The 18,661-nt window shown below is 35.5% G+C and overlaps 1 protein-coding gene across 16 annotated transcripts in view; it reads right to left on the bottom strand.

Moving 5' to 3' along the window:
* Window positions 1-18,661, bottom strand: part of PAM (peptidylglycine alpha-amidating monooxygenase) — a 337,150-nt gene that overhangs the window by 51,949 nt on the left and 266,540 nt on the right. For all 16 annotated transcript variants that reach the window (XM_066381913.1, XM_066381912.1, XM_066381917.1 and 13 more), the window contains 2 exons: window positions 11,893-12,077; window positions 10,771-10,836 (listed from right to left, as the gene is read on the bottom strand). In XM_066381913.1, coding sequence (XP_066238010.1) covers window positions 10,771-10,836; window positions 11,893-12,077 — 251 coding nt within the window. The remainder of the gene's footprint in view (window positions 1-10,770; window positions 10,837-11,892; window positions 12,078-18,661) is intronic.

Below are 18,661 nucleotides of genomic sequence, written 5' to 3'. Positions count from 1 at the left end.
AGTACAACAAGCACAATTGTACATGCAGTTTACTCAGTGTCACAAAACGACCAGAAACTGTAGTTCGCATCACAACTGCTGTTAACTAAGCTAATCTCTAGCTAGGATGCTAGAGAAATACAAGTAGGCCCCTAGGCTTACTTAATTTTATCCAAAATATTTTGAACTTCGTGGACTAGTCTGTGGGCCGCACAAAATTGTTCAGCGGGCCGCGAGTTTGAGACCCCTGCTGTAGGTAACAATCATCATAAGGGAATTTAAATACTGGAAAGAAATATATTATGTTAAGTAACACATATATTAAATGCATCTGATTAGAGGGTCAAAAAAAAAATCTTAAAAAAAGAATGCTGTTTCTTCTTCCTGAGACATTCTCTCTCCAGTAGTCAGCTGTCTCCTCAACCTTCAGATGTTACTTTACGTGGGTACCACAGATCACAGAAACCTTCCTTGACTATCAAATCAGGGTCTCTGCTACATGAGCCCACAGCACTCTGGTTTTCCCCTGTCCTGTTGTTATTGGCCAGTGTCTGGTCTATATTTCACACTAGTGTTAGAACCCAACTTTGATGCTTAGTAGCTACTCTGTGCCTTTATGCAAGTTATTTAATCTTATAATGACAACTGCCTTTAAGAATTGTTTTGTGAATTTAAAGAAGATTGTTAATGTAATATGCCCGGTCCAACATATATCATAAAGTAGGTACTACTAAATTGTAGCTATAATTACCAATGAAAGACATACTGTAGTTGCAACATGCATCTGCTTCAATCTGTTGTTTACCTAAGATTTAAAAAATCGCTTCTTATTTCCTATTCAGGAATTGGAATTTTCATAAAGGAAAAAACCTTTAAGTTTCTAGCCCTCTATTTTCTCAAGTCTATGCTTGAGAAATGTGTTTCCTAGCTTTGCCAAAGAAGGTTGTATGTGCACTTTCTTTCTTAAAGTTAGTTTTTGCAGAAAGAACTATCTATACTCCAGGATTCTGGGTGCCAGCCCTCTCAGCATCCCCTAGAGCCTTTCCTGTCTGCTTTCTTTTCTAATACAACTTCTTTTGCCAGAGACTTGACTCATAGGCTATATACACATTTATTTTGTGCTTAGCTTGAGTGGTTGTGGAGGCAAGGAGACCCTTCTCTCCCACATTGTCTTTCATGCTTTCTCATCTTCTTTCTGCTTTTAACCAATTCCAACCTGTCTGGAAGAATTTTCTGAACCTGACTGGTGGATAAAGCATTGACCTGGAGCGCTGAGGTCACTGGTTTGAAACCCTGGGCTTCTCCAGCCAAGGCACACACAAGAAGTAGCTACTATGAGTTGATGCTTCCTTCTTCTCCCTCCACTTTCTCTCTCTCTTTCTCTCTCTAAAATTCAATAAATAAAGTTTAAAAAAGATTTAAAAAATAAATGGAAATATTTTATACCTGCACTGCCCAACATTATAGCCACTGACACATGGGGCTATTGAGTACTTGTCATGTAGCTAGTGTGACTGAGAAATTTAATCTTTAATTTTGTTTATTTTTATATTACCTTTTTATATTTGAATTTAAATAGCCATATGTGGCTAGTGTCTACAATATTGGAGAGTGCCAGGCTATGCACGGCTACATCCTTCCTTAAATCATCTTCCTTCCCTAAATCAAAGGCATCTACAATTTCTCCTCCTCACTTCCCCACAGTATGACTTCTGCATGAGCTGCTTAAGAGTTTCTACTTACCAAGCCCAAGAGACTCTTCATCTTGATCTACTGGTGGCAGGTTTCTCCTTATAACATTGTTCTTTTCAGATCTTCTCCACCTATCATCTTTGCTTTCCCTTATTCTGCTGCCTAACATATGAAAATGGTGGTGTTCTCTGACGTCTGTTCCTGGCATACTTTTTTTTCTCTGGGCTCGGCCACTCCCAAGACTTAAGCTGCTATCTCTAGACAAACAACATTCAAATTTGGAGCTCTCTTAGTACCAAAATGATATACAAAACCGCTTCTGAAAATTTCCCGTTGAATGTCTGTTTCATAGGAATCTTGAACTCAACATGTCTAAAACTGAGTTCTTAATCTTTTCCTCATACTTTATTTTTAAACAGTATCTTGTTCAGTGATGAAACTGTGTTTTGGGTCAATCAACCCAGAAAACCAGATTCCTCCTTCTGTTACTCATGAATCACAAAGTCAACTGATTCATTGTGCTGATTTATCAACATAATTTTTTCCCTTCCAACCACCCTTACTCATTTGAGATTATCATCCTGATTGGCATGCTGAATGTCTCTTCCCCTCTTTCCTTGGACTGACCCTCTTTCGATGTAAAAAATCTGTCTGGAATGGTATTAAACCTGCTCTACCTCTGTGGAGCTGACTTGTCACTGATGGTAGACTGCCACTTTTGGACACCCCTAAGTTATATGTAACCTTCCCCTCGGTTCTGTCAACCTATGTATTTCAGGGTAGTCTCTAATTTTATTCTGAGTCCCACAGCTGAGGTAAGCATATAATGTATTTTCCAGACTGGGACACATGTGAGAACAAAAGAGGTGTTATTAATATTTATTCTAGGCATACACTGAGGAAGTCCTGGAAAAACTGGGATGTGTTATTGCCCAACCTATTGTTGACAGTGATAATATATAAAAAAGTACTTTATAAACTACAAATGATAATAGTAAAAGCAGCTAGTATTGTTTGAGAGCTTAGCATGCCGAGTCACTTTGTTGAGTGCTTAATACAGTTTAACACATTTACTCTCCATGAGATACTTCCTGTCTTCATTTTAGATGAGGAAACTAACGGTACAGCACTAACCTGGCCAGCTGTTAGGAAGTTGAACAGGATTCAAAGGAAATAGCCTGACTGAGGGGCCTATTTTCTAACTGATCACTGTACTAAATCCTGGTTCCCCTCTCTTTTCTATACCAGCCAGTAAACTCTTGCCTGTGGATTCACCTCAAACCTGTCAATCTTACTATATTTAAATTTTAAAAAAATTGTTTTCTGAGTTGAGGTACTGGGTTTACTTTTTCACTGAACAAGTTTCGTTTTGTTCTGTCCTGGCTTATCTTCTCCTTATTATAGCAAAAAATGTGGGTAAATTAGTCAATACATACATACCATAGCAATTTGCACAAAACTGACCTAAAGAAGAATGATTGGTTTTCTTGGGTTTAAAAAAGTAGAAGAGTTTTCTGTTCTTTTTAGTACTTTCTACTCACCACTGGCAATATACCCTACACGTACTATAAAATTCTATACGATGTTCTAAAAATATTTTTTGCATATTGAAATTACCTGGGAAAGGACAGGGGCAAGGTATAAATGTAATTTCGTATTAAAAAATAAAAACTTCTCATTTCATAATTAATATCATATTTCCAGTGATTAGTCTGGAATAAACAATAATTTGTTAAAAAGTCACCCCTCGCTTCTGCATCAGAGAGATAAAAATATGTCCTTGATGATTTTAGTCTGCCCTAAGTCTCATTTCTTTCTTTTTCTCACTCAGACTTTGACTTGTATGTAATTTGAATGAATGGGTGTAGTGTTTGGAAAAACACAACTGATGAAGCAGCTAATGTGTTAGGAAAAAGGGCACAGCATCGTATAAGAGAATCTAAAACAATACCAATCAAACTCCAAGTCTGTAAACTGTATGCTTGCAGTAATCTTTCTGTCTCAACGGGTGGTTTTCCAATTAGTAGGAGTCATTCCCTATTCCCTGCTACCAGCACAGAAATTTCTCTGGCTTACTTTCAGGAATATGGTGAGCTTAAATTAAAATAGATGGAAACATACACTGACAAAATTGCCCTGTGAGGTTTTTAAAAATAAATTAAGATTACTGGATTAAAAAAAATTACATATCACTACTTTTAGGCAGCATAAAATCTTAATTGTAGTGGGCATTTTTTATTTTATTTTATTTATTCATTTTAGAGAGGAGAGAGAGAGAGAGAGAGAGAGAGAGAGAGAGAGAGAGAGAGAGACAGGGGGGAGGAGCTGGAAGCATCAACTCCCATATGTGCCTTGACCAGGCAAGCCCAGGGTTTTGAACTGGCGACCTCAGCATTTCCAGGTCGACGCTTTATCCACTGCGCCACCACAGGTCAGGCTGTAGTGGGCATTTTTAATTTTAAAAATGATCAAGAACCTCTTGGTAATCATTCAGAATATAAACTCCCATTTCCCACACAAATCACTAGCATTTCATTACCTAAAATAAGCAGCTCCTGTTACTCTTTATTGCTCTGTGAGTTCTATGGTACAAGGAGAGAAATAGGATGTTCATCAGTAGTTTAACCACTGACAAAGTATGCCAGTGGCCAAGCTAATGAGATTACCATTTTGCAACACAACTGATTAACGTGAGGGTGATGAAGAATAAAAAATAAAAATATTTCTTTTTAGATTTTTATGTTTTGCTTTATGACTCAGTCATAGCTGACCTTCCCTTGTGATTAAAGTCTACTCAGTTTATTGATTATTTACTTATCACTAACCCACATTTATCCTACTAGCCTTAGAGAAATAAAACATATGATCATAATGACCAGCTCAGGAATTAAAAATAAAGTGAATTTTTTCCCCCTTACAGGACTCATCTAATTGGAAAACAATAAAAAATGACTTTAAAAAAATTGAACAAATATAAAAAAGGAGAAATAAGAAGATAATGGCTTTTGCAACTACCATGCACACAGATTTATACTGGAAAGCCCAACCATGTGATAAATGATCATTCACATCTGCCTGTTCTGTTATTAGGAAACCAATTCAAAACAGCATTCACTCAGCTTCTCAGAGCCTTGGGGGATTTTTAGAATTGTGTTTGATAGATGAGTTCAATAAATAAAGACTTGTGAGCTGCTCATAAATCATAACAAACCAATAATTTTTTTTGAATGGGAATACAAACAAGAATTGTATCTTCTTTAAAATAGCGAAGTGGCATTGAGAGTACTTGGAATTACCTAAGAAGATGCTACTAAAATCATTGGTACTTTATCAAGAAATGAAGGGAGTATCCTATTTTGAACAAAGCAAAGAAATAGAAATTCTAGCTACTAAGTCTACCCTTTGTTTGACGATTCCCATAGTTTACCGTTACTTTAACAAGCTTTTAGAGTACACTACTGTCATTTTAACTTGCAGTCTTATTCCCCTATTATTGCTTATTTGATAAAAAATGCCAATAATTCATTTTTGTTAGCATAAAACCACTGTGAAGTAACTCTGTTTCACAGAAGGTGTCTGAAGACCTTTAACTATCTAGGGTCATAAAGTGGTTTCCCTCTGCAAATTGTATTTTTGTTATGTTCTTCCTGCCTTGGGAATACAGCAGCTCATGTTGACCTTTGAGTAGAAAGATTGATTATAAAAGGGCCCAAAGATTACAATGAGAAGAGTTTGGAGTAAACGGAATAAAATATATTAAAGGCCCTTCTGCAGAAAAGGAAATGCTGTCCAGAGTGTAATATACAATAACAAGGACACACTGGTATTATAGAATTTAACTTTCAATTCTGCCTTCAGTGTTTGTAATACACCGAATCTTCCCAACACAACTGACATAAATTTCAATGCTACAACTATATTCTGAATTTTAAAGGAAAGAAACACTCAGATTCAGAACACTTAAATGCAGCCGACAAGCTTCTTAGTTTCAGGTCATATTTCTTGCCTAAAATATGTTGATACAAACTCATATATAAGAAATCATAATGGATAAAAAGGGAACATAGAAAACCTGCTTTAGTTTCCTAAAGTGCCAGCCATGAACACATAATAAGTAAGGGAACTCTATGTGTGTCTGCCCTAGAAAACATCAACGCCATAGTTCTCATATAGAGTCTCCTAGGACTCATTTCTGCCACCCAGAATCACTGTCTAATTCGGTTTTATTGTTTAGCTTACTGTACTTATTATACATGTAGGTAATTCTTCATTTACAATGTTTTAAAAGATGGGGACATTTCAGTTTTTAATATTCATTAATGTTATTCTACAGAAAGGCTGGCATAATCAAGTCATTCACAGATAAGCTCACCTATAGACAAATAGGCTATTTTCAAAACAGTTTAGGCAGGGTTATTATGCAGCCACTAAAAATTGTGCTTGCCGAGAGTAATGGCGGGATAGGAAGCGATACGGATAAATCTCCCCCAAAACTCAACAAGATCTTCAACCAGAAACAGAAAAACCTATCCTTGGAGCCTCCAGATGTTTCGCAATACACCTGAAGGTATGGTCGAGCGAAAAATTGGCTAAAAATTGTGCTTGCCAACCTACTGAATGGAAGAAGATAATCGCCAATGAATACATAGGAGAAGGGGTTAATATCCAAAATTTAAAAAGAACTCATACCCAAAAAACCCCAAAAATCCAATTAAAAGTGGACAGAGGACCTAAATAGACACTTCTCCCAAGGGGACATATAAATGCCAGTAGACATATGAAAAGATGTTTAATGTTACTAATCAGAGAAATTTAAATCACAATGAGATATCACCTCATACCTGAATGAATGGTTATCATCAATAAATCAACAAACAAGTGCTGGCAAGGATGCGGAGAAAAGGGAACCCTACTGCACTGATGATGGGAATATAGATTGGTGCAGCCATTATGGAAAATAGTAGGGAAGGTCCTTAAAAAATTAAAAATGAAACTGCCTTATGACCTACCAAGTCCATTTCTGGGTATATAGCTGATGAAACCTAAAACATTAATTAGAAAGAATACATGCACAATGTTCATTGAAGCTTTATTTACAAGAGCCAAGTGTATAAAAAAGTGGTGCTATATATATACAATGGAATACTACTCAATCACAAAAAATGAATGAAATCTTACCATTTGAGACAGCATGGATGGACCTAGGGTATTATGCTAAGTGAAATAAGTCAGTCAGAGAAAGACAAGTAGCATACGATTTCGCTTACACACGGAATCTAAAGAACAATACGAATGAACAAACAAAACAGAAACAGGCTCATAGATACAGAGAACAGACTGATGGTCGCTGGGGAGTAGTGGGGGTGGGGGACTGGGTAAAAAAGTCAAGGGGTTAAGAAATATAAATTGATAGTTACAAAAAGCCATGGGGATATAAAGTATAGCATACAGAATATAGACAATAATAATAAATATGCATGGTGCTAGGTGGGTATTGAAAATATTGCAGGACCACTTTATAAAGTATATGATTATCTACCTACTGCACTGTACGCCTGAAACTAAATACAAAATAGTATTGAAAGTAGACTGTAATTGAAAAGTAAAATTAATAATTATAAATTTAAAAATTGTGCTTGCTAATAATTTTTACAGTAGGAGCAAATATTTTTAAAAAAAGACTGTTTAAAAGAGGATAAAACTGTGTACATACTATGATTTACATACTGTTGAAATAATGTGCATGTATGGATAATACATATTTCACACAAAGTAGTACGTATATACCCATATTTCTATAGATTTTGTATGATTTTTATTTTCCTCTTCATACTCTTCTATAATTTCCATGTCTTCCAGAATTAATATCATTTTAAAAATCAGTCAAACATTATTTTTTTAAAAACCTTGCAGGCTTAATTAAAGCCTCATTAAAATGTTTCCCATTGTTGCATTATTCAGACAACCAGATAGGCAAAGCTGTCATATAATTGGGTTCTTCAGTATCTCCACGATGACATCGTTTTAGATCGTCTGAGGCACATTTGCCTTACACCAATTTTGCTTTAGAAGGATTAGATGTAGACAAGGGTCCTGCAGAAGGTTAATGTGTTGTGAGTCAGCACAGGCTGAACTGCATGGATCTGTACAACTCAGACATTTCTTTCAAACTCTAGATAATTTCCAAAGAAAATTAATATTCTAGTAAAAATCAATAGCTAGCAATTTTGTGATAAGAATTTCAAATAAAATAAAATACTTCTATTATTCCTGGAGAAACAGAGTATTAGATAAACCAGTGTTAAGTACATCACTGGGTTGCTTTGAATTTTTTTTCTCTATGTTAAGGTACCTTCTACCTCCTGCCCATTTGAGGCACAACTACATTTCTTTTTTTTTTACTACCTTAATAAAATTTGATCCATCTTTCCAACATAATGTTTATTATATAGCTTTACTTTTTTTATTCCTCCTCTCTGCTTTCCAATGTTTCAAAATATGAAGCAAAAAAATATTGTTTGATTTATCCGTGTAGAACTATGTCCATTACTAAGGCACTAATGGATACAGAGCTTGCCTTTGACTATTATGTTCTCTAATGTCTGGGGTCTTTTCCTTCTTGCATCTCAACTGTTCTTTTTCCAGTGGGGGGTTTGACATCTTCTGTGTGGCCCACGTAGCTGCTGGGGCAACTGAAATAAGTCAAGGATTTCATTTACTGGGGATTTAAAATATTTAAAGAATCAGTACAGCCTGGAAGAGTACTTGGAACAGAAATTGTTTTGGCCTGAACACCAAAAAAGAAAAGGCAAAGGGTTAAGTTTGAGAGCTGACTTTAAAAATTCATATACATGGCATAATCTATATGAATAATTAGAGCCCTCCTATTAGCTACTTGGTCACTTCAACTCCTGAGGGAATGAATAAAAATAAATGTGCAAACAAACTCTTCTAAGAAGAATAAGATACTATCTCAATAATAAGTAGATTCACCCTGTGTATTTGCAAGGAGATAAAGAGATCTCATTAGCAAATCAAATGGGCTCTGTGTACAAATTCATATTTGGTATATATCTACATATCTCTTTAAATTCTAGACCAGTGGTCCCTAAAGACCAGTAGAATAATACGCAGGCTACACTGGCTTTACTTTTGGTGAGGTGTTTGATTTCATATACTCTAGGAGGTGACATTTTGATGGCCCCACTAATTTCAACATATGAACACCATGGCCTATTTTCTTCAGTATGAAACTGAGTCAAAATAATGCTTTCTTATTTCAAAGTGAAATCACTTTACAGCATTTTTATTCATAAGTAGAAGAAAAGATTCACTAGAGGAAAATCATTTCTTATGTGTTCATAGAATTCTTTTCTGGAACCATTAAGACTATGGGTACATTTAAACTTCTTAATACTATATATATGTTATCAAAGCCAAGGGATAAATAAATGAATGGCAAACTATAAAAGTGTTTTAAAGGATTTGGTTTGCAGACATATATGACACTCCCTAAATCCTATTATTTGGAAAGAACAGATTAAATCTAACAATTAAGATTCCTCTGCTAACAAAAACTCTGGATTTCTAATCTTTCAGAGGTTTCAATGCTTCCCTTGATCAATGCAACTAACTTCAGAAAAAAAACATAGTCCAGCTTCAATTTCCATAGAAATTTACTATTTGATAAGATTCATCTACTAAATGGTGGTCTCATTCCATACTGTACAACATATGTTGGTATTTAGAAATGTATTCTAAGATGACTCAAATTATTTTAAAAATATACATTTCAAACATGTACAATGACAAAATAATTCATGTATGTAAGTTTGATTAAATTTCAGTACAACTATAGTAAATACTGGTAATTCTACTTTATTTGGGCTGCAACTATTTCCTTTATTTGGGTTGCCTATTTCCTTACAAATATATAGACGGTGTTGATGAAGTTAGCTATTTTAAATCATACTCAACAGTTTTGTATAATAATTTAGTAGAAACTATTTACTATAAAATCATCTCCTTTTTTTGATTTAACATAAAAATAGAAACAACTTTGAGCTAAGCTATATATTTTAAAAGGCCACTTGTTAGAATGAGATGTTATGAAATATACCTACATAATTTAAAAACTTTTATATTACAATTTACCCTGTACTCTTTTTAAAAGTACATTTTTCCCTTTTAATAGTCTGTATCTTTAATTTTTCAAATACTCTTAGTGCAAGAGTGATAGTTTTTTATTTAATAAAATACCTTTTGAAGAATTTCAACAGTGGGTTACAAAATCCAAAGAGTCAGAAATTTCTAAATGTTGCTAATGGAAAATTCCTGTCTATATCCTATATACTTTATGTTGCCAGTGGAAGTGTGTTTGTATTAACATTAACTAATGTTTTAGAATATATCATATCTAGGCCAAAAACAACCTGAAACATTCTCCAACACCTAACACAAAGTACTATCTTCCAAACAACTGCAATAAACCAAGATTCAGGAGAGCAATTTTTCAGTGCCAGCACATGCAGTATGTGACATCGCAAGTATCCAGTGTTACTAATTCACATAAATAGAACACAGGAAGAATGATGTATTCTGAATTCATCAGATGGCATCTTAACAGAAAACTGCAAATACATAAAACAAGAATCTCTCCTACCTTAATGAAAGCAGAGAATGATTTAAGAGAAGCAAGATGTGAATTTAAGTCTTAATTTCTTTTTTTCCTTGAACCTTAAATATAGTTAATGAACACATCATACTCATAACATAGGACTTTAAATGGTAAAAGTAATTAATTTCAAAAGTAGACCACTAATTATTTCTAATGATTATATTCGGATCATATATAAAAGTTACAATATGAAATAAATGAAAACAAAGATAAAATCTAATGGGACTAAGTTACACTAATGAATTTTACTTGCAATGCTAAAGTGCAATAATTGACCATTTTCTCATGAATTATGCACTACATAAAAACAGCAATATATAGGGTTGGAGGCTGATAAAGACCTAAAATATTTCAATAACTTTAAAACGTGGTTGCCTATTTGGAAAATGAATATTTTATAGGCCTAGTTACAGAATACATACCCTGTTCTAACACTTCTTCTTGTTTGGGCTGCTGGAGTAAAGAAGTCTTATCTTTGTTCTCTGTTTCTATAAAAGATCAAAGAAGCCAAGTATAAATGTGTAGTATATATTACATGCTTTAACTAGTTTATTGGAAATATGCCATCAACATAAAAATATTATTCAGGCTCTTATGTTTCATAAAAACAACAATATTAAGAATTTATACAATAGAAGTGCTCTAATTCACAAAAAAACTATAGCATCACCAACAATGACCAGATTTCTGACTTAATAACTAATTCAACTACATTTTTGATAATATATACATGATACAGAATTTTATACATGCAATAATAAAACTGCTTATAGTTGATTTTTTAAATTGAATTTAGTAATATTTTAAGGCTATGAAAATAATACTTCAAGGCACATTCTTTAAATATATCAGTATCTAAAAATATGACCTGATTGCTATGTTAACTTCTTTCATAAAATTTCCACTAGAAAAAATAAGTTTCTCTGGCATTTTAGAACTGAACTTGCAAAACTCAGTAAAGTCTCAACATACTTAATTCAATATAACAAAGTGTGGGGTTCACAATTTTAAACCAAAGAAATTACAATCAATATGAGCATTCTGCAACAATTCTGAGAATGAAACCAAAAAGGCCAAGACTAATAATGCCTCATAAATCAAGAATTGTTCTGTGCTTGACAAGGCCCATTAAAACAGATGATGTAGGTACAGTTGGAGATGATAACCATTTTCATTGGCAAACTGTAGCACTCTTCAGAACATGGTGCATAAACTTATAAACTGCATAAGTCATTACTGGTTTTGGGAAAAAATGAAATGGGGAAACTAGAACACATGAATTAAATGAAGAAAAATCTACATTTATGCAACTGGTCCCCAATCTAATCTCTTGCATCACTAGTGGATATTTTTCATATTACTTGTTCTGATGGGGGCATGTCAGGAGGGAGGATAGCGTATGAAAAAGGGAAAAAAGGAAATCATATTATGGAGCACATGTGATTGACAGAAGAAGAATAATTTTAAAAATCGTACATTCAAGTTGGACACATAAGGAAATATAAAATATAAAATCATGTTACTTTAAATTATACCAATTTTACCTTTGTGATGTCCATGCATCATAACCATATCAGACTTCACAGGAATTGGAATATTGGCCTCTGGGGGTATATTTCTAAACATATCTGGAGCTACATTCTGTGTACAGGTCATGAAAGAAACTGCATGCATAGCCTCCATGTAATACATAATGTATAAGTTGCACATTTCATCACTAGATGTGCCACTGAAAGTAGAAAAAATAGATACAACAAATCAGCCAGTCACATAAAACACATTTTAATGCAAGAGAAATGCAACCAGTAAATCTGCCAGCAACAGATTCAAGTTGGAAATATTGTGCATTTATTTTATGACTTTCATTAAAACCCACCACAGTCTTCAACACCAAAAGTATATTGTCAAAGGCACAGTTCCACTTAATAATGGAATATCCATTTGCAGTCACTCTGTGGATGTCACGAAAAACCACAGATTAGAAAGGGCGTTTAAGTAGCAGTGTGATAGCAGTCTTTCTTCCTCTAAATCCTTTTATTCTTTAGTCTTTCTTCCACCTGCTAAAACTCAGAGACTGGGCAAAGTACTCTTCTTACGGGAAAATATTATTTACTTAATAACAGTAAAATTCAGAACACTTCAAAAGAAATGTCATATATTATTTACAAGTCTTTAGAACTGTTTTTTCCATTTAAACCTGAGAGTCTGGGAGGCTGTTTCTGGGTACTGCCTCCTGACTCAAGGTCAGCTGAACCACAAAGCATGTGTTGATGATACTAGGACCGTGATGGCAAACCTATGACACGCATGTCCGCACTGACATGCGTAGCCATTTTTGATGACACACGGCTGCATACCAGAGAAGTATGGAGCTGCATTCCGAGAAGGACATTTCATCATTGGCTCCTGCACAGCCAAGTGCAGTAGCGAGGATAAAACCTTTGCTGTAGTGTAGACACTCTGTGCCGGACGTCTGTAGGCCAAAACAACAGAACTCCGGCACAGAGCATCTAGCTCTAGGACTTCCGGTTAGGCCGTTAGGGGACCTTTGACCTCACTTCCGGCTGGCTGAGCAGGGAACAGCGGAATGCCACGGGGGATGCATCTCTGGGGGCCCTGTGATCACCACTACCAGCAACCACATAACCCCAGCAACCATCATCCAATCTACTGACCATCATTACTGAGATAAGTGAGGGGGAGGCTGGGAGAGGCGAGGGCCTGTGCTATGGGTGCTGTTTCCTGCCATTAGAAATTGTGGCAGCCATCTTAATTTACATAAGATGCGACTTGCAGAATTTCAAGACAGCATCTGGGCTCAAGTGTTTGTTGACTTGAGGTCAAAGCTTGAGAATCTGGAAAGGTGCCGCTTGGAGAATCAAGAGGAGTGCCACTACGAACAGGAAATTTGGAGTGCCTGGAACCGATTACCAGACACTTAGCACCCTGAAAAATATAGCAATGGCTTTACTCACAATTTTTCCAAGTACTTTTGTGAGACCTTATTCTCAGCGTTAAATAATATCAAAACCAACAAAAGAAACAGATTGACAGATGAAGTTAGTAGAGCTTGCTTGGGCTTGAAGTGTACAAAATACCAACTTTCAATTGAAGATATAGCCAATGAAATTCAGCAACAAAAAAGTCACTAATAGGCACGTTAAAGAATTCCCCCTCCCCCTCACTTATCTTAGTTCACAGCACCCCACACAAGTTAAATAATATCAAGACCAACAAAAGAAACCAACTGACAGATGAACAAAGAAGTCACTAAGCAGGTAAGTTAAATAATTAGGTTTTGGTTTATTAAATACAGTTATATATTACAATTATACATTTTTGTTATTTAAACTATAAATATTGGGAAGTTATGGTTTTTTTCTCGAAGTGACATACCACCTGAGTTATGCTTGGTTTTTTGGCGAATTTTGACACACCAAGCTCAAAAGATTGCCCATCACTGTACTAGGACATCATAAATGTATCCCTGCTATCTCACTTGGCACCTTGGCTTCTACAGCAGAGACAAAAAAGAGTGCCTTACAGATGATACCAAAAGAAAACAGCCCTAAATCTCTTCTAAGGGCTCACACCTGAATGGGATCGTGCTGTCCAACTGAATGATTCAATGTTAAAAATAAATTTTACAACACTGGGATGGGAATTTCCAAGAAAAAAGTTCCCAGTGATATAAATAATGCCTAATGGTTTATAAAACATGTTCGGCTCTTTCTCATTTCTAACGGGTTACTATGTATTTCATTCTCTTCACTATTAGAAAGGAATTATTTAAGTGCACCACCAGAAAACCTTTATATACCAAGGTAGGCTGGGCAAAGGAACATTCCATTTTTGGTATTAAGACTGAGAATTTTTAGCAAGCCTATACTAATGAAAAACAAGTTATGAAGTGGGCTATTTGCTATACAGAGACATGGCAGTGTTGATTTTTCCAGGAATGTCATGCCACACTCCCTTCCTCTCCATAGCAACAGCAATGACATCAGCAAGGGAAGAAAAACAATAAAACTCTTTTTCCAAACAGGGATGTGGTTTCTCTCAGCTCTGAAAATGCAGAACCCCTGAGAGACTACACGAATGAGACCCTACCATGGGAAGTTCTGTTTAGGCTTTAGAAATAATCTGGCTTGCCTCTCTCTAAATCTGATACCTGTCAGTATAATTGTCTCCCCTGTGAAATATAAACAAATGTGAAATACAATCCCAAACAAACACCTGTTCGCTACACATATCTTTAGGTGTCAAAACATCATTCTTAGGAATGATGTTTTAACAGCTGTGAGGTTGGTTAGGAAATTATATGCTATAAAAGGAATAGCTGGGGCCCTGACTGGTTGGCTCAGTGGTAGAGTGTCGGCCCGGCATGCAGGAGTCCCGGGTTTGATTACCAGCCAGGGCATACAGGAGAAGCGCCCATCTGCTTCTCCACCCCTCCCCCTCTCCTTCCTCTCTGTCTCTCTCTTCCCCTCCCACAGCCAAGGCTCCATTGGAGCAAAGGTGGCCCAGGTGCTGGGGATGGCTCTGTGGCCTCTACCTCAGGTGCTAGAATGGCTCTGGTTGCAACAGAGCAACGCCCCAGATGAGCAGAGCATCGCCCCCTGGTGGGCATGCCTGGTGGATCCTGGTTGGGCACTTGTGGGAGTCTGTCTGACTGCCTCCCTGTTTCCAGCTTCAGAAAAATACAAAAAAAAAAAAAAAAAAAAAAAAAAAAGGAATAGCTAGCTGGTATGCCTGACCAGGCAGTGGCACAGTGGATAGAGTGTTGACTTGGGATGCTGAGGACCCAGATTCAAAACTCGAAGGTTGCCGGCTTCAGTGCAGACTCATTCAGCTTGAGTATGGGGGTTGCTGGCATAAATGTGGAATCATAGGTATGATCCCATGGTCGTTGGCTTGAGCCCAGAGGTCACTGGCTTGAGCAAGGCTCAAGCTGGAGCCCCCCAGTCAAAGCAACCTATGAACCACTAAAGTGCTGCAAGTATGAGTTGATGCTTCTCATCTCTCCCTCCCTGTCTTTCTCTTGCAATAAATAAATAAATAAATAAATAAAGGAGTGGTTGGTATCAAAGTAGTAAGTCACAGTCCCCTGCCATATTATCCTCCCCATCCCTGTTCAAAATGAGGAAAATGTACAGATCAAGAGACAGAAATGAGAAAAAAGAAATTTAAGTTGTGGTTCCTGATTAGAAAACCTTGAATTATCTAGCAGAGAAGAAAAGCAAAATCACCATATAAGCTTCTCAAATTAATGAAAGAAAAAAATAAATCTATATAGTAATAAATAAAATTTGCAGTGAATCTATGGACAGACCCTCCACATTGTATCCATTTGGGAAAAGCATGCCGTGTCTGCTCTACCCATGTGACTTCACGGGTATCGCCCAGTCAACTCAGAAAGAACTGATTCTGATACAAAATTGAGTTGGTCATAATCTAAGAATCTTTGCTATCACAAAGAGAATTTCATTAGAGCTGAAAAAAAGTCATTTTATTCCTTTCCATCTGTAATTAAGCTTGTAGTCAGGGTAACGCTGAGCTCCTATCTGAGAAACTATTATACATACCCTAACATGTTCGAACTCAAATCATCTTTAATGTCATAGTTTGCTGATTTTATTTCACATTCATCTTTCTTTCACTCAAAAACAAGAACAAAAGCAAAAACAGCCCCCCCCCCCAAAAAAAAAACCCCAAACCTGATTTTAGCCAGTCTAATAGCTTTTGGTAATCCGAAGGGAGAATTTTGACACATCTGTCCTTATTTTCCATAGGGAAAAACTATATAATTCAACTCTGTGAACCTGAATAACTATTAACATGAGAACATATGAAGGGAGATTGTGTTCATACATCTGCCCTGACTCCACTAAATGGCTCCTTGAACATTCCCTAATGCTAATGTGATTCTCTAAACGATGACCGCTGGCATCACCTATATTCCAAAATTACAGTGGTGCATTTCTTTCATCTTCTTGCATAATAAAGTGTTTATGGGATAACCATTTCTTTATACCAGATAGCTTTAAATCTGACAAAGTGTGGTGTACTCGGAAATAGGAGCCTTCAACAAATATTTGTTGAATGAAGAAAGAATGAATAATTTACATTAATAAATGTTTACAAATTATTATGGCATAAACTGTTAGCCCTGATATATACATATATATAATGCTGCCAAGTCAGGTCAATTTTGCAAACTCAATTGATACGGAGTTTTGAAAAATATTTCTATCTATCTATCCATCTATCCTTCCTTCTATCTTTCTATCTAGTTTTTAATTGATCCATCCATCCATCCATCCATGTTCAATGAAGGTTTCTATAAAAATAAATTATTTCATATTATAAAGATATATAAAGAATATTTAAGAAAGTATCAAGTATTCTGAAATGTATCATTTAAAAAATATTATTGTATATACACCATGATCAAGTTTCAGACAGCGATACTCCAATCTGATGACCCAATTCCTAGCCCTGTCCCTTACACTCAACAGATGTGAAGACTAAAAAAAAAACACTGCCTGACTAGGCGGTGGCGCAGTGAATAGAGTGTTGGACTGGGATGTGGAAGACCCAGGTTCAAGACCCCGAGGTCACCAGCTTGAGTGTAGGCTCATCTGGTGTGAGAAAGCTCACCAGCTTAGTCCCGAGGTCGCTGGCTTGAGCAAGGGGTAACTCAGTCTGCTGTAGCCCCACAGTCAAGGCACGTATGAGAAGCAATCAATGAACAACTAAGGTGTCACAACGAAAAACTGATGACTGATGCTTCTCATCTCTCTCCATTCCTGTCTGTCTCTATCTATCCCTCTCTCTGACTCTCACTCTGTCTCTGTAAAAACAAACAAACAAACAAACAAGCAAAAAAAAAAACCAACAAAAGAAAAACCAATGATGGGCACTACTAATTTTGGAAAGAAATATACGAACTTTAAAGAAGTTATTTTATAAAACTTTTAATTGTTTTATAAGAGGTTTCATGGTACTTTAAAACTTCTATATTAAGGAGCTATTAATTATATGACTTTATCTTTGCATTTAAAACATTTTTAAATGCCGATTAAAGTGCTGTGCTTGGTATCTGTAACTTTTCATTAGACATTCTTATATATACATGAAAAAGTTGGTTCCAAATAATATGACTAACAAAACTGACTAATTCTTAAAAATCAATTTTAAATTTTAGCATACAAACTTTTAGGCAAATTAGATCACTTAATTAGCTTAATGTGCTGACAAACTCTTTTTTTGTTTGTTTAAACTTGGCTAAACATTTTAAATGAATTTAGGTGTCAGGTTGAATATAAAATATATAATTCAGTCAGGCACAAAACATTGCTTCCACACAGATTAATTAATACTATGTTGTCAGTATATACATTGGTATAAGTTTTTCTAAGATATACTATTCATATTTATTATTTAAAAATATATCTGGATTAAAATGCTATCATTAAGCATATTTATTAATAAGTCTTATCTTAAATCCACTTGTTTTTAATGACATTTTGAAATAAATCTCTGGAATGTAAAATAGAGTCCTATTTTTGAAAGCACCTTTTACTAGTTAACTATAATTGTTCTAACTGAACAATATTTTCTCCAGTCCTAAAATTTCCAGTTGAATACAGAGCTTAGCTTGGATTGGGTAGAAGAATCACTCAACTGCAAATCTGCCTAGTAGGCCACTGATGATACAATTTCTGTAAAACCCAGGTCCCAGGTGGCTGCAAAATAAGGTTAAAATTTGAAGCTGCTCATTTGCCCAGTGCATAGAGGGGGCATCTACTGACCCCCTACTACAGTTAGATATGGAGGATTTGCACTTAAGTTGGCTTCATGTCCAGGGCTCTAATAGATGGGTTTGGACATAGCTGGAAAGGTAGAAGAGGGAGAAGAAATTTCCAGAGTATCATTTAATTTAATAGATATCATAATATAATAGTTTTCTTTTTTACTGGTTACATTCTCACCATGATTCTCCAGTACCCAAATGGAAGTGGTATCCACTACTATACCAAACAGAGATGCATTGCTGCTATTATCTTTCCAACACTAAAGAACATATTAAGTGCTACAGGAATGTTAGGAATTGTTATGAGAATATAATTCATATTTACATTTATTCAAACTTGTCTTATTATCATATCATTCCACTGAAAGAAAACTGCTTCTTTAATATAAATATTCAGACTATGAATTTACCCCCAAACTGAATTTCCTATAATTTCTTTGTTTCATTTATCTTATAAAATGTCATTTCTTTTAGTATATATGAGATTTACAAAAAAA

This window comes from Saccopteryx leptura, chromosome 4 (assembly GCF_036850995.1).
Source record: "Saccopteryx leptura isolate mSacLep1 chromosome 4, mSacLep1_pri_phased_curated, whole genome shotgun sequence".
NCBI lineage: Eukaryota > Metazoa > Chordata > Mammalia > Chiroptera > Emballonuridae > Saccopteryx > Saccopteryx leptura.
Note: the sequence above shows the minus strand (reverse complement) of the source record. Positions and strands in the feature narration are given on the sequence as shown.